The sequence below is a fragment of the Eleutherodactylus coqui genome, chromosome 3 (genome assembly GCF_035609145.1).
Source record: "Eleutherodactylus coqui strain aEleCoq1 chromosome 3, aEleCoq1.hap1, whole genome shotgun sequence".
Lineage (NCBI taxonomy): Eukaryota > Metazoa > Chordata > Amphibia > Anura > Eleutherodactylidae > Eleutherodactylus > Eleutherodactylus coqui.
Window position 1 is genome coordinate 172,771,319 of NC_089839.1, and position 24,292 is coordinate 172,795,610.

At 44.7% G+C, this 24,292-nt stretch overlaps 2 protein-coding genes across 2 annotated transcripts in view; one reads left to right on the forward strand and one right to left on the reverse strand.

Moving 5' to 3' along the window:
* The window catches only part of ERC2 (ELKS/RAB6-interacting/CAST family member 2), a 991,327-nt gene that overhangs the window by 885,256 nt on the left and 81,779 nt on the right, over positions 1 to 24,292 (reverse strand). The window lies entirely within an intron of this gene.
* On the forward strand, positions 17,555 to 21,734 carry LOC136619672 (speedy protein 1-A-like). The gene is made up of 6 exons (XM_066594436.1): positions 17,555 to 17,832; positions 19,493 to 19,641; positions 20,619 to 20,677; positions 20,801 to 20,883; positions 20,992 to 21,160; positions 21,247 to 21,734. The coding sequence occupies exons 1-6, from the start codon at positions 17,555 to 17,557 to the stop codon at positions 21,271 to 21,273; spliced, it is 765 nt and encodes a 254-aa protein (XP_066450533.1). The 3' UTR covers positions 21,274 to 21,734.

A 24,292-nucleotide genomic window follows, 5' to 3' on the forward strand; every position in this document is an offset into this window, starting at 1 on the left:
AATAAAAAATATACATAGTAATACTTAAAAAAGGTATTGAAAAAAAAGACTTGCTTTCTGGCGCCATATTCTGGCCCCCATAACTTTATTTTTCTGCTGATGGAGCTGTGTGAGGGCTTGTTTTTTTGGTGAGCAACCTGTAGTTTATAATGGTACAATCTTGGGGAACTTTAGACTTTTTGATAGCTCCTTATTCAAATTTTTCTAGGAGACGGAGTGAACAATATAGTGCAATTTTTTAACCGAGTTGATAAATTTTTTTTATTTCTTTAGATGCGACAACAATGAAAAGTTTTTTTTCAATCTTTATGTTTATAATAATTAAAAATACTCTTTATTTTACTTACTTTCACTTTTTTAATTAGTTCCAATGGAGGACTTGAACTTGTGATTGTTTGAACGCTTATACAGTATAATACAATATTACACTGCATTTTACCAAGCTGCCTATAATCATGGCAGCCCTGGGGTGATTCAGCAGGCCCCAAGCTGCCATGACACTTGGAACACACTCCCACGATTTTATGGCAATGGGGCCATTTGGGAATTTAAATCTCAACTGATCGGGACATTTAAATGCTGCTGGGAATTCCGCTTTCCTGCTCTGTTCGAGGAGAAGGAAAGGGGAAGCACCGCGGCTGAACGGTTCTGTCTCAGAACAGCAGAACTAACTATAATTGGGTCCACCCGCTTTCCTCCCAGCTGGCCGGCTTTTGGATAGAAGGAGAGACACTGCATGCAGTGCTTTTTCTTCCCCTATTTTCAGCCACATGTGTTAAAGAGCTTACGTCCGGAGGTTCTGTCACAGACGTGAAACCGGCCTTAGATATGTAACGTGGTTGGACAATTCATCATTATATATACAGATTTGTTGTAAACAGCACAATAATCCACTTTCTAATATATTGATGTTTCCTGGACTTTTGTGAAAAGGGGGAGAGACCTATTTAAGAGTATTGAGAGGGGTGTGCCCAAGTAATGTAACATTTACTGTAGCAACCATAGTGTGCTGCTATTTTCTGACAGTGGGCTGGTGGGGTTTATGGGCCAGGGCTGCTTTTTAGTCACATTCTGGGCCTGGATAGAACCAAATCATTAGATGCCTGATTCTGTGAAAGATGAAGCCTTCCCATGCACAACCACTTATGTAATACATGGAACTTTACTTTTCCATAATACTCCTAAATAAAATGTAACACAAGCCACATAAATCTTATATTTTGTGCAATGGACTTGGAAACAACACCTTTGAAGGGGTTGTTCCGGACTTCTGAGAGTTTTTGCAATGATCAATTCTCAGGATAGGGCCCAATGCATATAGGCGTATTTGTATTGCAGAATCCGAAGTGGGCGTTCGCTCCCGGATTCTGACGCAAATACTGCCTATAAAAATGCTAAAGAAAATCACTTTTCAATGTCCACAAGCGGAAATCAATTGTGATTTTCCACTTGCGGAGGAAAAAAATCGCAGCATGTTCTATTTCAGCACCGATTCCACACGGACGGCTTCCATTGAAGTCAATGGAAGCAATCCGATTTGGGGCCTGTCAGCGGATGGGCCGCGGAATCCGTGTCATCACCTAGTGACGGCGCGGCACTATATGTACTGCGCATGTGTGCCAGCTGGCACATCTGCATATAGATAAGAAGAGATTGGGGGCACCAGCCAGGCCCCTGGGCGGATCCTGGATGTGGAATCCGACCCAGCTGTGTGCATTTGGCCTAAGATGGAACATGCTACAATTTCTCATCTGCGAGCAGAAACTGCTCGTGTGCATGAAGAATCACTTTTCATAAGCATGCTATGGAGGGTTATTGCTGCAGAATCTGGAGGCGGACGTCCGCTCCGGATTCCGCAGCAAAAGTCTGCCCTTGAGCATGAGGCCTAAGACATCAATAGTTGATGGTCAGGGATCTCCCACTCAGGTTTCCCGCTGAAAGCACTAGAAGCAGGTAGCGCCGTCCATATTACAGCAGCCTGGGTTGGTTTTTCATGCACAGCTCCTAATAAATTTAATCTGAGCTCAGCATGCAATGCCAGATTGAGCCGCTGTACTACGGACAGCACCATATGCTTCTAGCAGTCTGTACTGTCAGTGGTGCCGGAAATCAGCTGATCGGGGATCACCACTGATCGACTATTGATGACTTATCCTGAGGATTTGCCATCACGAGAAAAACTCCTAGAAGTCCCGGACAACCCCTTTAAAGGGGTTCTGACATGAATAATTTTTTTATGCTTTAGCAGCCATTGTTCCCTGGTCTGCCTAATGGACCCAGGGAACCCATGGGTTAATGGCTGCTAAAGCATAAAAAGATAACACTTACCTGTTCTCCTGTTGTTGTTGACATCGGGGGGTCATCTCCCGGCAGCATATTAGCACTTTCTGCTTAGGTTAAGCAGCCTGACTAGAGCCACCTGATTGGTGCACGCTGTGCAGTCACGTGGTGCCGAAGAGCCAATTAGGTGGCTCTAATCAGCAGCGCTGCTTAACCTAAGCAGAAAGTGCTAGTATGCCTCCCGGCAGGCAGTCTTCTTTCTCCAGCAGCCGCGCCGCTCCGGGATCGCGCGCATGCGCAGTGGAGAGGTGCCCTCTGACGGACGGGCCGCGTCTCCACTGCGCATGCTCAGCACTCCGGAGTTCAGCCGGACGGACGGGCCGCCCACAGCAAGCACTGCTTGTGACGTGCTTGCTGTGGCGGTCCGTCCGTTGACCTCGGAAGTGCCTGACGGACGGACCAGAGCAGGAAGCGGTCTTTTTGACCGCTCCTGCTCTGCTTTAAAGGCACAGAAGAAGATGCCGGCTGGAGGGGACATGCCTGGCGATCGGGCCAGGCCAGGCAAGGTGAGTACAATTTTTTTTTTTTCATGTCAGAACCCCTTTAAGGCTACAAACACATACTACAAAACATCCACAGCAGATTTTCGTGCAGTTCTTTGTCAAAACTCACACGCTTTACATGTGAAGTTTGACGTGATTTTGGTGCAGATTTCATCCCTTCATTTGAAGTGAAGCTGAAATCTACAGTGAAAGTCTGCAGCTAAATTTACAGGCTGTGACTCTAAAATCTGCACTGCAGGACTTGACTTCTGATCCATGTTGGTTGCACTGTAAAACTCTGCAGATTTTATGCGAGCAAATCTGCTGCTAAAAATCCACAATGTTTATCACTATGTCTGGACGAACCCTTTAAAGAGTTATCCAGGGACATAAAAGTGACCAGCCAGCCGTAAAAAAAAAAGGAAATAAAATAAGCAATACTCAACTCACCTGATCCCCCACCATTGTTTTTACCCCACTGAACTTCACTTCCGGCTACAGAGAGCCAGTAAAGACATCACCGACAATAGGGGCATGTGACTGCTGCAGCCAATCATCAGTTCACTTCAGCCGGTGATCAGCTGCAGCAGTCACATTACCACTGCTGCAATTGGAAGTGAAGAACAGCAGGAGACCGGCAGAGCAGCAGCGACTGGAAAGCAGGTGGGCAAAGTAGGACCACTGGTGTAACTATAGGGGATGCGGTTGCACCTGGGCCCAGGAGCCTTAGGGGGCCATCAGGCCTCTCTTCCCCATATAGGGAGCCCAGTACGATGAATAAAGAATTTTAGTTGGGGGCCCTGTTACAGGTTTTGCATTGGGGCCCAGGAGCTTCAAGTTACGGCTCTGCGTTAGGCGGTTAAGCGAAGTTGGGAGCCCCAAGATAAAACCTTTGCACCTGGGCCCATGAGCCTTTAGCTATGCCCCTGATAAGGACTACTTTTATTTTATTTTCTTTACTGCAGGCTTAGCAGCTTTGAAAGTATTTTTCTTTGTCCCTGGATAACCCCCTTAGGCCCCCTGTTCACAAGCAATGATCCGCAGGTGATAAATCGCCTGCAGATCACGCTCTCTGAAGCTTTCCATAGCGTTGCTATGGAAAGGGCAGCACCGGCATCCACGCGTGGTGAATCATAGCGCTTCTCCACTCGTGGGATCTAAATCGCGTCATGCTGTGATTCTCCACGGTGCGCCTAGGGATATTCTGCCTCGGCCGTGGAAAGGGGGCCTTAGGGTTTGTTCACACGAACCGGATTTGGTGCAGATTTTGCACAGCAGAAAAATTCACACCAAAATGCGCACCATAAAACATAGATTCTGATGCAGATTTTGACACAGATCCCCAGTAGACTTTATACCTACACTTAAAGGTGTCGATTACAATCCCTCTGAGCTTCATATTCAGAGAAGCAAGTACCTCAGGGGAGGGAACTTAACCTTTAAAAGAGGCTCCACCTCCCATTATATAACTGACAAAGGCTAAGTGTGCATAGAAGGGTATGAAAAACAAACAACCTGATGATCATAAGATGATTGCAATAACAACACACGACAAATAAAAGGGTCTAAACAGAAACAAAAAAGGATTGTCTGCTTTGATACCCCCAGATTCAATTTGTTGGTAGGTGAGGTTCGTTCCTTACTTATAATATTTTCCTTCTGATCAATTTCAAGTGATTGCCCCTTTATCGTATCTTCCATAAAAAAATATTCATTTGATTCCAGTTTCAGCCACAGAATTGTACAGTGTAGATTTCCTGCTGTCCATCAGTACATGCGGAGACATTTGTGGTGACATCTAGAGAGACACATGTATCTGCATCTACAGGAAAGCTACTGTATAAACGGTTTACATATATAAAAACAAACTCATTTGCAACAGGGGTGCACAACGTTTTCTGGCCTGAGGGCCACATTGCCATTCTGAACCACTTCCGAGGGCCACAAGGGTATTCCCACCTGAGACATTTATCCTAAATATATGCCATAATAAATAAAAGTAAGTTCTACCTCCTTAACTCCCTCCTATTTGGAGAATAGGGGTCACCTTCCCCTCCAATCAGCACTCCAGAGAGGAGGAGACAATGCCAGTGTCTCTCTCCATTGTAGATGATGGATGTGGAGGCAACGGTCGGCATCTTATAAGTCCTATAAACTACAATGGAGAGAGCTGACTGCATAGACGATGCCTCTAACTCATATCCTTATTTCTGGAGTGCCACATGGGGCAAGAGACTCTATTCTCCTAATACACAGGGGACCCAGACATGGCTACACCGTGCACCCTCAGCACTTGTCTGTTCCTCTCGCCCTGCTATGTCCCACTCCTCTACACCCTGCCATGGAAACTATGTGTGAGCCACTATGCATATGTATTTCTGTGTCCAAATGATTGGGGCCGCATGGAGTGGTTATTGCGGACCGCATGTGGCCCCCGGGCCGTATGTTGTGCACCCCTGATTTGGAAGAAAAGACAAACCTTTGTTTTCCTGGAATCCAAAAGCTGAACGGCATGGCAAATAAAAAAAATGAAGCAAAATCAACACAAAAGCAGATAAAATGTGAGCAAAAGAATTTACAACTAAAGGGACAGTAGTATTGTCAGATCCCCCACCACATCCTGACCGGAGCTGTACAAAGCAGACACATCTAGTAAATGTTCTTGGACAGGCAAACTTGAAATGAGGAGACAACAGCAACGAAATAGGATGTGACACAGAGCTTTGAAAAATGGAAACACAGCACAATACAAGGCTTCTTTCTGATACTGTAGCCATTGAACACACAGCTTCTCTAATCACATAGCACAGTTTTATCACATTTCAGAGCCACAAAATGCTACATTCGTTACAAAATTGACTGCATTTCCGAGACAACTGCTGTCTTTACTGTCCCTAAGGGATTATTCCAATGACTGGTTATGCTGCATTAAGCAGTAGCAGCTCAGTGGGAACTACTGCTAGACCCGAGCATGCAGCATCCACGAGGCAGGAGGACAACGTCACCTCAGGTAGCAGCCTCCCCTAACTGCAGGTAACCCGTGCACGTTCCCACCTCCACTAGGAGGAGAGTAGCAAAGGGGTATATTCATTTTTCACCATAGGGAGCAAAAAGGCAAGCAGCACCTCTAGGCAGAATACTGGCCATGTCTAGCATCACACAAATATGGAAAGCAAGGTTAAATAAGACTGTAATGGTTGAACATTGTATACAGGGAGGCTGGGAGGATTTAGAATGAAAGGAAATCTCCTGACAAAACGGATACATTGTGTTATGCCTAAAGGAGTCCTCTGGGACTTTTACTATTGATGACCTATTCTTAGAACAGGTCATCCATAGTTGATCAGAAGGGAACCACTGTTTGGAATCCCCGCTAATCAACTGATCCCAAGGTCCGGATAGCGCTGGAAGCAGATAGCACTCTAGATGGAAGCTATGCCTGCAGTACCAAACTAGGCCCTTAAAATATGAACAGCGCTATCTGCTTCCAGTGCTGTCCACACCGACATGAATCAAGAATCAGCTTATCAGCAGGGATCCTGAGCAGTGGACCTTAGACAATGGATTAGGGCTCCTGCACACTTGCAGGGGTTTTTTTGCAAATTTTTTTCACGCAATATCGTTGCGTTTTTTTCACGCAATTGTCAATAGGACTTTCTAATGTTAAAAACACTTCGCACAAAAATTGCAAAGCACCAACCAACATTAGAAAGTCCTATTGACAATCGCATTAAAAAAAACAGAGATATCGTGTAAAAAAAAAAAAAAAACGCTCAAGAAAAACTCAAGTGTGCAGGAGCCCTACTGTGTGAAAAATCGTGCATCTAAATAGCCGCATAGGCTATAATGGGGCTGTCTGCTATCTATCGCCAACAGGTAATTTCCCCGCAGATGCGATGTGCTTGCAGCTGATATCCGTTCACCCGATTTAACGCTCAGATACCAGCGCTGCTTTAGCGCGGCTATCTGAGTGTTAAATCAATGCTCATGTGAAAGAGCCCTGAAGGTCAATGCGGAAAAAAAAAACTTGTGTCATGTCCTATTCTGGTCCAAGTTCTCAAATGACAGTCATCCATTCAAGTTAATGGGTCTGCAAAAAAATTTTTAAATGGATTGATCAGTATTGTTCAGTCTTTCATAGTAGCAAATGTGAAAGACTGAACGATCGCTGTTTAAGCGGAACGAGAAGTGAACGAGCCAACGGTGATTTTTATGCCAGCATTAAATGAATGAGCGAGAGGCCGACGATTCTTTTTCGTCGTTCGCTTGTTGGCTTCCTTCTAAAAGCACATTAAAGGGGTTGTCCCGCGAAAGCGCGTCTAATCCAGGCAGAAGGCGGCTTTGGTCGGTGCCATGGAGACGGGGACGCCAACACCGGAGGGGGTAAGTGAATAACTTCTGTATGGCACATATTTAATGCACGATGTATATTACAAAGTGCATTAATATGGCCATACAGAAGTGCTTAACCCCACTTGCTATTGCGGGACAACCCCTTTAAGCAATGCTAGAAGAAAAACTTTTTTTGTATGCGAGAAAACAGATGACACACGGAAGTGGAAAAATGAACACACACAATGCATACAGATACAATGTGGACATACACACCGATTAAAATCTGTCCTTTTTTTACCTGAAAGAGACCTAAAACAAATATTTCCCACTGATGAGCAACGTTGGGAACACTTTTCTATGCAGAAAAAATTATTCTGGAGGTTGCAAATATTTAAAAAACATAAATATGTAACCGAGAAAGGGTCAAACTGTCCATTTATGGCCAACCTTACTGAGGTCTGATGAGTTTGTGCACCAACTGATGTATTTATGATATAGGCACCCATACTTGCAGTCAGCTAGAGATATATACCAAGGTGTAACTTATGGCAGCGCTATCTGTAAATATGACTACGCAAAATTTAAAACAATCCTGTCCACAGCCGCCTATCAGAACGCAAGGAAATGGGAATTTCATGGGCTTCTAATGAAAATCTGATAAGACGGATGTGTTGATTGTTCTAGCAGCTCTGGACTTATCTGCCTAATTGTGCGCTGTCACTATCAGACTGCTATTAATTATTCATAAGGGAGAATGTGCCCATCACTGTAAAGTAATCCTTGATCGGAACTACTTGTTTGTGTATCTGAGAACATGGCTGATATCCGAAGCCTTTAAAGTGTGATAAGACGTTTACTAGCCGTGAATACCATCCCCACTACTGACATGACTCCAATATGTAGTGGTACATGGTTGGTGGGTAATGTGCCATGGCTTCTAGAAATTAGAAATGGGATCTGGAGGATATAGAGCATTTCTGTTAAGGCACTGTGCAGTACTAGCGCACTTCCAGCCACTAGGGGCATATGTCTTATATTGTAAATCTAAATTAAAAGGGTATTCCGGAGACTGGGCAAAATTTTCAAAGTTTCCTCAACGTTTTTACTTATTGCAATTATTCCAAACATCCATCTAAATTGCCAAACTGAACTCCAGTACCTTTTTTGCGGACCTGGGCCACCGCTGCTCTCCAGCCAGCTTCACATTTCCACATTGGTATTTAAAATAACCGCTGGGGAGCGCAAAAACATCTCCCACAATGCCCCATTACCAGTTACTGACGAGTGCAGATTCACAACTGTACATACTGTGTAGTCATTATAGAATTTTAAGGCATTGAGCATGCCTGACTGGTTAACAGCGGTACTGTTGTATCTGGTCTCCGCCGGAACTAGGGGTGGAGACATGGGTTGGCCTGGCTCAGTTCCGGTGGAGACAAGATACAACAGTACCATAAGCAGCGGAGCATACAGGACGTAACCATCGAACACCAATGGAGATGTAAGTGCACGAGGGACCACAGGTTAAGCAATATCTCTGCAGCTTTACAAAATAAGGTACAACATTATATTGAAAAATCACGTTATCGTATTATGACGCTTATAACTCTCACTTTGATAGACCGGAATACACCTTTAATATGTTTCCTACTTTCCACTATCCTTTTTTGTAGTGATTTTCATCAGATTACCAATCCCCCTTCCCCAGACAGCTGACATCAGATATATTTGCATACTGCAATCGCAGGCAATGGGCACAGCAAGGAATCACAGTTAAAGGACAGCAGATTCAGAAACAGCATTTCATGAGTTTTCTAATTAAAGGAACACTTCAGGCATGACAAGTACACTGTGTTGTGCCTAGTGCAGGGCGCTGCATGACAATCACTCTCTGGTGGGCTTTTAACTCTTGTGTCATGCAACCCCTCTCAGGCTCTGCATAAACATTATATACTGCATACATTTTCCCCAAAGTGTTTCATTAAACCAAAGAAAGAAGAATACTTCAAATTGTAGGGATGACCCTAGGACAGTGGTGTCACCAAGAGGTGAAGTAACAGCAACCCTCGTAGTGGCCCCAATAGTAAGTGACCCCCATAGTGAGCCCAGTAATAAAAGTGACCCCTATAGTGGCACCAGTAGTAATAGGCTACACCATAGTGGCCCCAGTAGTAAAAGTGACCCCCATAGTGACCCCAGTAGTAATAGTGACCCCCATAATGGCCCCAGTATTAATAGTGACCCCCATAGTGGCCCCAGTAGTAATAGGGTACCCCACAGTTGCCACAGTAGTGATAGTGATCCTGGTAGTAATAGGGTACACCATAGAGGCCCTAGCAGTGATAGTGACCCCTATAGTGGTCTAAGTAGTAATAGCGACCCCCATAGTGGCCCCAGTAGTAGGTGTCCCATATATTGGTGGCCTCAGTAGCAATTTTGCCCCCCATAGTGACACCGGTAGTGATAGTGCCCCCCATATTGGCCCCAGTAGTAAAATACTACCCTCTTAGTCCCAGTAGTAATAGTGATCCCCCTATTGGCCTCTGGCCAGCCAGTATCCCTACAGGCATTCCACTCACCCAGCCTGCAGCTCCGGTCCAGCAGCAATCACTTCAGAGTCTGTGACCTCTCCTCTAGGTATCCGCACATGCATACAGGACGATGCACAGAGACACTGAGGGGAAGATCAGCGGTCACAGACTCTGCGCTGGAGCTGCAGGCTGGGTGAGTGCAGTGCCTCTTAGGTCGTTGTAGGGCTAGCAGGGCACATAAATGAGGTGGCGGGCCAGATTCCGACCGCGGGCCTTGTGATAGAAATGTGTGCCTTGAGTGTCTAGATTGCTGGCTAAAATTGCTGTGAAAGACAACAGCTTTCTTGAGCAAGGTCATTTATATGGGTGAAACCATCTCTAAGTACCGTAAACTGGACAACACGCTTGCATAGAAACACACCTCTAGAAGTCATAACGTAAGGGATAATTTAATGTAATGTTGTTTCAATATCGTATTTGTTGTATTGATACATTATTAGTTCTTCTTATAAAGCAGTGCAGTAGAGGAAGATGGTCAGTATCCTTGTGCGGGAGTACAGCTCTCTAGCATGCAGGGCAATGCCAGTCTATGAGGACTGTGCCCGAATAGGTGCATGGCCACAGTACACAGCCAATGAGGAGAGAAAACAAGCTTTTAGTTTCAGAAGACGGTGAAGCATCCTGAAGTTGGTAGCTGTGGTGCCTACAAGATGTTTCCTAGTCAGGCTGCACATGGACACTCTATCTCCGCTGATCTGCTGCTGACTGCTTATAATCCAAGGTTGTTGTGTGCCATGCTAAATAACCCTCTTTTGAGCATCCAATTGTGGCCGGCTTCCTTACTTAGGCCGGCTGCACATGGGCGGATTTGCCTTGTGAAATCTGCAGTTGGCATCTGCCTCTGGCTTCCGCAGCAAATACCATCCATAGCATGCTATGGAAAAATGATTCTTCCTGCACACGAGTGGAAACTAATTGTGGTTCCCACTCCTGGAGAGAGAAAAATCGCAGCATGCTCCAATTTTGCATGGATTCCACGCGGACAGCTTCCATTGAAGTCAATGGAAGGCATCCAATCCGTGGCCCTTCCGCAATTGACACTGTGAAAGGGTCGCAGATTCCACGTCATCGCTTGGCGATGACACAGGAAAAGCGGGGGTTTAAAAGAAAAAAATTGCTGCGCAAGCCATGCAGACCATCCTCAGTACAGATGAAGAGAAAGAAAGGCGCGGACGCCGCTGCTGCAAGGGACAGATTCTCTATGCGGAATCCGACCCACCCGTGTGCAGGCCGCCTTATACTGCCTGGTACCCATGCAGTCATGCAGCAGGCTAAGCACAGTACTACCATGTCCAGGTTTAACAAATCACTCAGCCCTCCCCACCAGGTACTTCCAGGGAAGGACTTGCGGTGCGTTCTGGTGACCTATGATTCCTTCTTACAATACAGCCATATAACCTATTTAGGGCTCATTTAGACTTGCCGATTTATTGTTTGAACGAGCGAGCGATATCAGAGAAGGGCAGCCTGTTTAGACAGGCAGGTGGATCGTTGATGTGTTCAAATGAGAAATGGTTCAGTCTTTCACATTCACTGTATAAATGAATGAGATTGACTAAACCAGCGCTATTTAAACTGAAAGATAAGTGAACGAGCCAACGATAATTTTTATGCCTCCATAAAATGAACGACAAACAAAAAGGGAACGAGTATTGTTCGTTCCTTGGTGTGAGTTTAGACCTTCACTTGTTTGAACCATAATCGTTCCGTCTAGAAGGGCCTGAAGAGTGTATAAAAATTGGTGTCCCTTAAGCAACCACCCGAAGAGGATCCAACTTTTCAGTATAGTACATGTCACAAAATGCCACTAGATGCAGTATAAGATGCACTATTTCAAAACTGCCCATCAAATAACTGGTTTTGTGCTTGATACACATAAATGCTAGCAAATAAAACAAAAGGTAACCATTTAACAATAAACTTTCTATTGGATGCATTAATAGAAAGTATCCACCAGAGGGCACCAAAGTACAATGTGTAATTACTAAAAGGTTCCTAAACCGGATTATAGGGCAACTATATGTCAAACATAGTAAGACTGTGACACTTCTGCAACTAAATCAAGTGATAAACGAACACTAAAAGTAATGGAAATATCCTTTCTATAGCAAATGACCAAATATGCCGCAGTATTAGGCTCCTTTTACATGGAATGAGAAAGCATTTGCTTGATCGCTCATGCAGCCAGTTTATACATGCAGATAAATGGTTTAAATTTAATTCGCTCGATTGCGGTCGCTCACATTTACTGCACTGAACGATCGCTGTTTACACATAACGGCTTACAAATGAGGAATTCTAGGCCTACATAGAATGAACCACAAACGATAAGCAAACTAATGATCATTTGGCATTCAATTGTTAGTCAGGTTTACACTGAACGATTATCGTTCACATTTGCATAATCCAACAATTTTTTGAACGTTAATTGTTCTGTATGAAAGGGCCCTTACAGGCTGCTAATGGGAGCTTCAATACTTTTTTCATTGCTGATTTTAGAAAAATTGATAATTATTGATGTCAACATTATGACCATAACCTTTCTATATACAATGTACACTGACATGCCAAAAGTCATGGACAGGAAATAATATTGTGTAGGACCCCTCTAGCCTAACCAAATGCAGCAACTTGATAATGTGGCATTGATTCCACAAGTGGATGGAAGACGTCTGAAGGGTATTCCGTTTGGATAGCCACCCACAGCTCTATGGTATTTGTAGGTGTGAATGGACTTCACCACCATATCCTATAAATGCTGGATTGGCCTCATGTTGGTGAACATGCAGCCACACCATTTGTAGGAACCTTCAAGAATGCTCCTCTAACCAATTCTGGACAACTTCAGCCCAATGGTAAAGTTCATTATTCTGCTGGAATATCCCATAGTTGTTGGGTTACATGAAGTCCATGTAGGGCTGCAAATGGTCACCAAGCAGTGAAACGTGGTGAGCACCGGTTAATGATGTGTTTAGATGGACCAGTGGACCCAACCCATGCCATGAGAACACATCCCCCACCACTATGGAACCACCACCAGCCTGTACAGTGCCTCATTGACAACCGAGGTTCATGGCTTCATGCAATCAGCAACACACATGAAACTGACCATCAGCTCAAAACAATTGGTACCGTGACTTGTCAGACCATGCTACATGTTGCCAGTCCTTTAGGGTCCAGTTAGACAACTCATGAGCCCCAAAAAAGTTGTGTCTGGTATTGTGGTGTTAACAGGGGCACTCTGGTGGGTCTTCTGCTCCCATATCCCATGGAAGCTAAAGATGGCTGCACTGACTGTGGGATATACATGGGGCATCATGCATTGAATATGGATGTGATTTCTGCCAAAGTCGCTTGTCTGTTCGTGCGAACAATTCTAGCCAGATGCCGCGAGTTGCGGTGTCCACTGTGTGTGGTAATGCCTTCTATGACGTATTCCTGTGACACTGCGGATTGAGGAATGTTAAATGCCCACAAAACTTCAAAAACGAAAAGTATCCCATTCGTCTGGCACTTACTATTACGCCTTGTTCCAACTCTGATAATTCATGTTGCCTTACCATGAGCCTGCTGGTCAGTGTTCAACCTTACTCACAAGGGGACACCTCACAAGTTACACAGGTGTGGATGTTCCCAAGCAGTCATCTGAGGTAGCACAACTTAATTAATTTACATACTACTATCCCAGGTTTTTTGGCATATCAGTAACTATTTCTATGGTTATAACAGGGGTCCCCAAACTTTGTCTCTCTTGCTGTTAGACTACAACACACATCATGGCTGCCCAGACACCAGTAGTTAGGGATGAGAAGGATATAGCATAAAACAATGTACTATACTGAAATGAGTCTGATTCTCTGATCCACAATAAACAACAGGCATCAGGGCCGGACCTGATCCATTAGCCAAAGAGAACTGCTGCGAAGAGTGTCTTTTCCCTTGGAGGACTCGGCTAAGCCATGTATAACATGGTCACAATAGTTAATCCTCCAGGGGTGGAGCAACTGGGCTCAAAGCAATCATCTCAACACTGAGAAGGAAGGGAAGCTTTAAAGTGTACCTTCAACTTATGATTTCATGCCTGATCTGAGATTGGCCAGTAAGCTGGGGGATACAGTCGCTAAAACAATCATATGGCGCCCGGAGTGTATCGTGCACAGGTCCTATTCTGATTAATACACAGACCTTTCAGCAGGTGGGGATTTTAAATCCCCGCCTGCTGAAAGAGCTTTGGAGCAGTGCAGGGAGAAAAAGCGGCTAGACGTGCCTGAGCCCCGGCAGCGACAGACAGGCGAGTATATACTTCTTACTACAGCTAGGAATGATTTTCAGGGAAGGGCTTATATTTCAAGCCCTTCCCCGAAAATCACTGCGAAGGTGCCTGCATCCTATTGCTTTCAATGGGACCGCCGGCAGTGGCATCCCCATTGAAAGCAATGGAAGAGCTTAGGGATCCTCTGTCACAACTATGACAGAGGATTCCTTACTCCCCGCGGGGAGTCCCCTTGTCACTGAACACTGTGACACTGCTGTCAGTGTTCAGTGATTAGGGGACTCCCCGCGGAGATGAAGAAATCTTTTGCCACAGTTGTCACAACTGTCACATGGCCTGTTGTATGGTTTGATTTTGGCTGTATGTGTCTTCTTGTCTTGTCCCTGTCGGTGATGGCATGTTCATGTGTCCTAGCCTGGGTGCATGGGTGCCTAGGGGCAGCAAGGGCCAGATCAAAAACCCACTGGGCTGCCCCCTATTGGAGCGATGTCCCCACTCAGGTAAGTCCTAGGTCATCTTCCTTTGTAGAAGATAAAAGAGAGGCGTTAATCAGTGGTTGTTTCACCTGCTGTTCCATATCCTAGTAACATTCGTGTTGGCTGGGTGCTCACTAACCCCCACGAACAGAAAAGACTACTATTCTGCCAGATTTGAGTTTTTTGGATGGAATTAGCGCTAGTCCAAAAAAGCAGAACCCGAATGGAAGTAAATGGAAGCCTTCCATTTGCTTTTGGGTTTTTTTACACCCTAATATGTAATATGTCCTAAAAATTGCTTCAAATGGAAATGGAGCCACTGGGCTTCCTACTGACAATATGAATGACCATCAGTGAGCAGGTCACCCAACTATTATTAACCACTAGGAAATGGGCCAGTGAACATGCCACTGACCACCAGAGATCACTAACCCCACCAGCCATACCCACTGACAACATGCTGAATATTTCCACCCCACACTACCAGACTTCAGTTCACAGATATCTTGAGGGAACCTTCACTGTGTTGGCTATAACACCGGCTTTATTTTGGCTAACCAAATGACAGTGTGGCCGGCCCCTTACTGACACATGAAAGTGGCATTCGAGAAAGGCCCCTTTTACATGGTTTGACAATTGCTCAGTGTAAACGCATGCCCCAATACAACGACAAATAAAAATTTGTTTGCTTCTCATTTGACATTCAGTTTCTGCATACAGAACACTGAAGGATGGATCATGTAAAGCAGCGGGCGTTCACTGTTTATTGTGAATGGCGGTGGCCGGCTCCATCTGGCTTCAGTGAGCCATGCTCGTTTCTGTGTAAAAACATAGCATAGATATCGCTGGCACAACCTGTTCAGCATCTGAACCCAACAGGTCTTTCCATGTAAAATATCCCTAAGTGCTCCAAAAAGCTCTACAATTGATTTGTAGGGGTTGTACAGGTTTAGAAAAACACAGTTGCTGTGGGCTGTGCCTGTTACTGCTGCTCAAATCCATTGAAAAGAAGGCTGAGCTGCCATACTACACCGATCTACAGACAAGTGTGGCGCTGTTTTCTGGAAATTTTCCGTGACTACCTCCACTGCCCATAGTGCTATAGCCCAGAAAATTTCCGGGCTATGTTTCACTATAGGACCGTGCAGAACACAATGCCATAAGCTGTGGCACTGTGTTTTGCCCGCACAGTCCCACAGAGAATCAGTGAAGGATTTTGAAAAGAGAAGCGAGAAGATATAACCGATCTGCCGGCAACTTCACGCTTCTTTTTTTTAACTTCTGCACTGTTTACACGTTGCCACAGAGACCATCGGCTTGTGAGAAGCCAGCCGATGGTCCCCGTGGCAGGGAGAGCTGGTAATCGGCTGTCAAATGATAACCGGTCACCAGCTCTTACAGTGGAGAACAGAGAAAACCTCCGATCTCTGTTGTTTAACCATTTACATGCCACATTCTGTGCGACTGCAGCATGTAAAGAGATGACAGAGGAAAGGGGCTCCGTCTGTCACCATTGGACTCCTCGCAATGTGATCAGGGGGTTTGATGGATCTCTCTGGCACCTGGAGGCTTGAATATAGCCTTCGGGTCTGCCAGCTAAATTAGACTATGATGCTCAAACTCTATCTGAGTGTCATAGCCTGTCTACTACCCTGCTACGCATCAGCATAGCAGAGTATTAGAAGAATAAAAAAAGTACTATGTAAATCCCCTAAAGGGACACAAATATTTAAAAAGTTTTTAAAAAAATACTAAAAAAAATAAAAAATTAAAACGTCTAACGCCCACCTTTTTCCCTTTACTTTGAAAATTAAAAACAAAATTACACATGTGGTATCCCTACATTCGTAATGACCCAGAGAAGGAAGTTAGTACATTATTTGATCTGCAGGGTGCACGGCATGAAAAAGAAAACTTAAACGTGGCAAACATAGCTAATATTTTTTTGTGAAGAAGACAAAAAAAACTATTACAATTTGGTATTGGCATAATCGTACTGGCCTGTAGAATTACTTTAACCCTTTCGAATCCACTGTCCAACATCTAACGACATTCTGATTGAAGGCTGTACAGCTCTGATGTTGGAAGACGTCCTGCAGGGTATTCTTACTGTATATTACTGGCCGATCTGTTTTCGGGGGCCTCTCTAGCATGCCCATACTGCAGTACTGGCTCTAGCCAACAGATGGTGTTATTGTATAATGGCAGAAAGAGAAAACCCCCTAGGAAACCCTGAATCTAAAATTGGATTGCAAAGCGTTAATATATTATTTCTACTGCTCAGAGAATTCAGTGAAAAATAAAAAACATGCCAGAATTACACATTTTGTTATTCTTGCTCCTAGAAAAAGCGATCAAAATTTTACATGTTCCCAAAAATTAGAAAATGAAGATTAGAGTTCATCCTGCAAAACACAAGCCCTTCTAGAGCTCTGGCAATGGAAAAATAAACTTAGTACGGCTCTTGGAATGTGGCGACACAGAAGCAAACCTTTAAAAATAAACTGTTTTAAATGTACAAAAATAGCAAAACATAAAACAACTGTATAAAACTTGGTATCACCGGAATCAGAGAATAATGTTATCACACTATTTATTCTGCCCGCTGAACGCCATAAAATGAAATCCAAAACAAATGGCAGAACTTCTTTCCCCCCAATCTCCCTATGTGTCAATGGAAAAATGAAAAAGTTATGGCTCTGGAAACGCGACTGGAAAATTAGTTGAAATTAAATGATTGGCCCATTTTAAAAAACTGCCCTGGTGGGTCTCACAGGGTGGCAAGAAACCTGCAACAGAAGGGGTTAAAACACCCTGTCTGTAAGTACCACAAAGTCCCAAGGTACTAAGAAGTAACTGCATGGAGGGACAGATGTTATATGAGAAAGTGAACCTGCCATGTCAGAGCCATCCCTTTAATACTGCTGGCCTGGCATCACCCATGGGCACGTAGTGACATTATGGACCATCCAAAAAACACATTTGTGACCATGTAAGGTGAGATGATAAGAGTGTACCTTTCCTTCACATCACCTGTGGTCTGAACCATCATGGTACATGCCACCAGCAGCAGCCAATAGAATCGCAGGATTTGGATTCAAACCGCGAAGGAAAACGTCAGTTGGTGCCAGTCAGCGATTGCTCTTTATAGAGAATAGACCGGCTCCCTTTACTCTCACAGCGATTTGCAAACTTACATTTTCGATTGAGACGCGGATTATCATCAACAAGAAGAAGGATTTACCATCAGCAAGAAGAAAGATTTATCACCAACAAGAAGGAGGACTTTTCATCAACAAGAAGGAGGATTTACCACCAACCGACAGCCAAGAAAGGTAAGAGGCCAAAATGTGACCAATGTTATTACTGCTTTATGTATTTGTAGTAGTGAGAGTTTGTCCACCTCTGTTAGTGGGAAACTGTAAATGATCCATATGATTAACCAGAAGATGGGAAACTATAATGTATAAATATGGGCAGTTTTAGGTGATTATGAATAATAATAGAGATTTGGGGCTGAACGATAAATATGAAGGTATTTAGGTAATAATGAATAAATATGGAGGGTTTTATATAGTTCTGAATCAATCTGAAGATATTTGGGTGACTGTATGAATATAGCTGTGAAGTTTATTATGGTGGTCAGTTATTATACAGGGAGGGACAGGACATATACTAATGCAATGACAGGGCCTATAGGGACCCACACTTCAGTTATGGTGGACATGTAGGGGGCAGATTTAGGAAACTGTCTAAAAGAAAGACTGTCTTAGTTGCCGATAGCAACCAATCACAGAGCAGCTTTCATTATGTATTCTGCTCTGACAAGATGAAAGCTGATCTTTGGTTGGTTGCTAGGGGCAACTAAGACAGATTTTTCTCTTAGACAGTTTCATAAATCTGCCCTTTTATCTGTGAATAGTTGGTGCTAACAGAATCATTTATTTTCATTTCCGCTGTTAGGGCGAGCACCCACTGGCGTTTGCGCTTTCCGCGGGAAAAAAACGCAGCGTTTTCGCGGCGTTTTTCGCGCCGTTTTCGCGGCGTTTTTCGCGGCGTTTCCGCGGCGTTTTCGCGGCTTTTCCATTAATTTCCATGGAGAAAAATAAGGACACATATGCAACTGACAGTTCCTATGTTAAAAACGCAAACGCAACGCAAAAAAAACGCCAGTGGACAGGAACACATGTTATCTCTATGCCTGTGCAGGAAAAACGCAAAACGCAAAACGCAGGTAAAAAAACGCCAGTGGGTGCTCGCCCTTAAGGATTATGGACGCCATCATCAAGTTCCTGCGATACCTGTTTGGGAGAGACGACGTGGGATTCAGGTAAGCTATGACGTTTATTATAGTGTCAGGTCAGTAGGCAGCAGAGGTCCAGTGCCTAGGGCGGCCAGTTACTGGGGGTGTGGGGGGTTCCAAGAGGAGAAAAATAATGTATTTATGTATTTTTCATTTTTTTCCCACTCCCTCCCTCTGAAGTGTTTGCCCTTACAGAATATTCCCTTTCCTCTTCCCCTGGTAAGGATTAGGGACGCCATACAAGGGTCAGCATGATAGAATAGACACTAATTCATCGTTATTTCAGTTTTAGCCCCGTAATGATCCCCATGTAGTGACATGTATAATACATTTAGTGTAAGTTAGGGCGCCTTTCCACTTCCGTTTTTTTAGCGCTGCGTTAACGCTGCATTTTTTATTGTGAATGTCAATGGGACTTTATAATGTTAAAAACGTATTGCACAAAAATCACAAAGTACAAACGTGCGATTATTCTGCGATGCGTTTTTAACATTAGAAAGTCCTATTGAAATTCATATTAAAAAAACACAGCGATATCGCAGCGTTAAGAAAACGTGGAAAGGCACCCTACCCGGCAGAGGAATGGGGATTCAGTATCATATAGTGTCGGCCTCTAGTATGATAAATGTATATAAATCTGCAGGAGGAGCCGCATCCCTACATCTTCATGCTAATATTTTCTCCTCTTTCAGCTTCCGAGGAAGAGGAGATGACAGCGGCCGGACGAGGAAGCGAGAGCGCAGTCCGTGCGACGAAGAGGTCCAAGAACGCCCGCAGAAGAGGAGGAAGGAGGACCGTCCCCTATGGCAGGAGGAGATGGCCGTATTCTTCAGAGTGCTTGGTAAAATCCATTACTCCTTCCAATACTTCTAGTGTGGGACAAGGTCTACAGAACACCATCATATACAGTAGTGCCTTGACATACCAGTTCAATCCGTTCCATGGCAGAGCTCTTAAGTCAAAAAACACGTATGTCAAAGCACTTTTCTCCATTGAAATGAATTTAAACACCATTAATGCGTTCTGCATTAATCGTGTTGTAATTCATTTCAATGGGGAAACTAACTACAAGTAAAAAAAAAAAATACACACCTACTGCCGGCAATCTGCGATGGTCTGCGGTGCTGCTGCAGGCTGTCCCATCCTTCTCCACACCGACAGAGCATTGCTTTCTGGATGCAGGGTTTGAATGCCCCGCCTACAGCAACCTAATGTTCTGATTGGTTAAGTCAGCGCCGTGTCAGCCAATGAAAACCGGCGCTGGGTTAACCAATCCCAGCCATTAAGTGACATCATTGAGTGGCTGTGATTGGTTAACCCATCATCCGCTTTCATTGGCTGACGCGATGCTGAGTTAACCAATCAGAGCATTACCTTGCTGGAGGCGAGGCATTCAAGCCCTGTCTCCAGAAAGTAATCTTTTGTCGGCGTGGAGGATGACGAGACAGCCTACAGGAGAGCCGCAGACCATCGCAAAGACCGAAACACCATCAATAGGTGAGTATTAGAACTAATCCAGGGCCTCAGCTTGTGAGTTATTTGACTTGCAAGCAGGCTCGTAACCCGAGTTTTTGCTCTTAAATCACAGCAAAAATTCGGGGGGGGGGGGGGGGCCTGCTCGCAAGTCAAAAAATTTGCAAGCTGAGGCACTCGCATCCCGAGGTACCACTGTATAGATATATTATAGAGACAGACATAAACTGAACAGACCCCATTACACTCAATGAGGTCCATTTGTTGGTTCTTTCATAAAACGGAACCGTTCAGCCAGTGGAATTCCATTTTTCCATAATATTGATATTTGCCCTGTTTTCCTAGAGGATCCAAACATCTGGACATTTCTCGCCGTAGACAGCTGCATGAGGATCTCCGACAAGGTAATATGAGTGTGTATACGTTTGTTTTCTGCATTTATAGAGGTAGACAGGATGCAGAAAGGCTCTTCAATAGGAAAAACAGGTGGCACTAAAAAGTTCTAACCGTCCTTCTCATCCCACTAGTATCTCCTGGCGATGGTCTTCGTTTACTTCATCAGAGCCGGACTGCAGACAGAGGAATATCATAAGAACTTCTTCCCAGCTCTGTGAGTTTCTTTTATAACAGTTATGTATATACACGCTGGTGAAAAGATATAAAATGAATACTGAAATAAGTAGCAGTTCATCATTTTGTTTAACTTTTTTTCTACTAGATTCTTAGCCAACCAGATGGAAGAGGAAGTCGGCTTTCGTCGCGAGATCTACCAATGGGCCTTCGGATACACCTGGATGCAGAAGAGACAACAAATCCTTCATCATCGCAACCTGTTGCTCCTCCGGATTGGATTCAGAGCTTTGGTGGACCAGGACACCTGTGAGCAGGTTAGTACAAATGATACAAAGCACTTCAGTCTGTGATGAAGGGTCTGCGGTGATAATAATGTTATCCATGTAATGTTTGATTCTAGGTCATGGCAGTAGATCCTCTACACTGAGCATGGAGAAGAGAGAGGCCCGTCCATCACAGCCGCGCTTTTCCCATGTTGAGGAGGAATGTTCAGCAGATCACCACCTACGGCCCATGGAGCAGCCTTCCACCCTGCATGCTTTGTAGGACCATGCATCTCTCACTCCATGCAAGAGGTAAGTGTGAAGGTCAACAAAAAAAGGAAGAGGAATGACCACGAGGAACCAGCAAGAAGATCCACGAGGTATGACATATGAAGACCATCTGTATCCCCTTTATAGCCACACAGACCCCGTTTCACATATTCATGGCACATACTCATATAGAAACATATACACACACACACATCTTATAGTGTTACCCTCCCTTAGTATGCCCAGAGGAAGGGCAGTACAGCAGCCATGGTTTCCCTACAGGTTTCCTCCACTGGGGGTTTTTCCTGTCCTGCGTGTTGCTGTACCCTCTCCGTGAGTGATGGGAGGTAACAACCAGAACATATTTATAATAAATGTCATATTATTTAACTCACTATACTTGTCCGAGTCATTCTTATTGTGTGTGAAAGTAAAATGTCATTTTCTGTGTAATAGAGACCGGTGTTTGTCACATGTGTGACTGCATTCCCATGCTGGGAAGCGGTCCGGGGGCTAGTAGTGATTGGTGAGGGCTAGGAAGATCAGTGCCCAGGGTCAGGTGGGTCCTAGTGAGATATAGTGGCCAGAATGGTTCAAGCTCAAAGGTCGGTGCAGCACCTGCTGCACAGGTGAAGGAGGAAGACCGGCCGCAGAGTCCACAGTGTGCTGAGTGAGGGATGGCCGCTGATGGGCAGGAGGTGCAACACACCAGCATATGAGAGTAAGGGCCTCTGCACACTAGTGTCTTCAGGCACATTTTTTTTTCCTACACGATTCTGCTGTTTTTTTACGCGCGAGTCAATAGGCCTTTCTAATGTTAAAAACGCATCGCACGAAATTCATAAAGCACAAACTTACAATTTTTGTGCGATGCATTCTTAACATTAGAAAGTCCTATTGACTTTTGCGTAAAAACCCCAGCAAAATCACATGAAAAAAAAGAATGCGCCTAAAAAGCACTAGAGTGCAGAGGCCCCAGGGGCTCCCACACACTTGCATTTTTGTAACATTAATGTCAATGGGACTTTCTAATGTTAAAAACACATCATAAGTTTGTGCTTTGCGATTTTTGTGCGATGCGTTTTTAACATTAGAAAGTCCCATTGATATTCATGTTAAAAAAGAAATCCCACGTGAAGAATGCTGGCATATGGGAGTAAGGGCCTCTGCACACTAGGGTTTGTCAGACACGTCTTTTTCATGCAATTTTGCTGTTTTTTTTTAAGGCGAAAGTCAATAGGCCTTTCTAATGTTAAAAATTTATCATACAAAAATCACAAAGCACAAACTTTTTTTGTGCGATGCGTTTTTAACACTAGAAAGTCCTATTGACTCTTGTGTTAAAAAAAAGCAGCAAGAGGGGCGTGGCCTGGATGGAGACTGGAGCAGCCGCAGGTCCCTGAGCTCCGCAGCAAGAAGGCCCTTTAAAGCTATTTAAAGCGACTAGAAGGAAGGAGCTACAAAAAGAAAAAAACCCTGGAGGCTTACCTGTAGGATGGCGACAAGGAGGAAGGTGAGAGCGGGAGCGCAGCAGCTGACGTCCTTCTTCACGGCCCGATCAAGCGCAGGAGGAGAGGAGCAAGCTGCCGGGGAGCGGGAGGAGAGATGCGCTGACGGAGCATCGGGGCAGAAGGACGCCCTGTATATGAGTAAGAGTAAGCGGTCTGCTCCCGATTCCCCACGTCCGGGACCCCACAGGCAGAATACAGCAGAGAAACGGAGCTCGGACCGAGTGGGGGAGGCTCAGGCAGGGGCCTCCAATATGGCGCCCACAGCTTCTCCTGGTAGCAGAATTCCCGCGCTCCTAACAAGCCAGCCACAATTAATAAAACATGGGCTGGAAAAACAGTGTCAGCTCCAAGATCCCCAGGGCTCAATAATGCAAGAAAAGGACTCTGACACAACCCCTAGTGAATACGATCCTGATGACCCTCTATTAGGCATAAGCTGCTCAGAACAAGCGGCTTTAGAGATCCTTATAAAAGAAATGATTTTGGCATTGAGGGGGTCCCTCCAAAGAGATTTAACATCCATCTTCAACTTTCTAATAGAAGCTTGCGGGAGCCGTCCTGCGGGAGACCCGCACGAAAATGGAGCATGTCCATTTTTTTCCCGCACGTGGATCCGCACCTGACGGGAAAAATGACATCCGCAGTTATTTAACTACCTGCGGGTGTCCAATGCATCCCTATGGGGCACGGATCCGCGTGCAGGAGAAACACTGTGGATTTAAAGACCGTGGACATGAGGCCTTAGGGCTCCGACACCCTTAGGGCCCCCACACACTTGCATTTTGTTAACACAAATGTCAATGGGACTTTCTATTGTGTAAAAACACATCACAAGTTTGTGCTTTACGATTTTTGTGGGATGCGTTTTTAAAATCCCATTGACATTAACATTGAAAAAAAAAAAAAAAGCGCAGCGTTAACACAGCGTCAAAAGGACGCAAGTGTGTGGGAGCCCTAAGGGAGTCCTCCCCCTCACCATGACCAGATGTGATGACGGCTGCAGACCAGGCCAAATTCGGAGGCTGTTCAAGTAATTGCGCTGCTGCTGAGGTGGAACAGCGAGTCAGAACTGAAGACTGGAGAGAGGCGGCTTAAAGAGAACATCACTACTTTATCAGAGAGATGCACCTCTGGACTAGGGACAGCGAAAGTGACTGTATCTCGCTGGGCACAAACCCACATATTTTCCAGTGGTGGGCGCTAGGCCCATGAGTATATTGTTCGGGACTGTGTTTACAATGTCCGTACTAAAAGTGCCCTCCTATGGAGAGAAACATATAAATGTGGGAAAAGTAAAAGTTTTCAGATGCACTCATTTTACCCTTGTATCAAAATTAACAGGCAGAAAAACGGATTCCTTTTTTTTCCATTTTATATCAGTTTCTCTCCTCTAAAAACAGGG

Coding starts and splice junctions, on each gene's coding strand:
- LOC136619672 (XM_066594436.1), top strand. CDS start 17,555: ATGCCACCAGCAGCAGCCAATAGAATCGCAGGATTTGGATTCAAACCG. Junction 20,678..20,800: donor GCATGAGGATCTCCGACAAG/GTAATATGAGTG, acceptor TCATCCCACTAG/TATCTCCTGGCGATGGTCTT. Junction 20,884..20,991: donor AAGAACTTCTTCCCAGCTCT/GTGAGTTTCTTT, acceptor TTTTTCTACTAG/ATTCTTAGCCAACCAGATGG.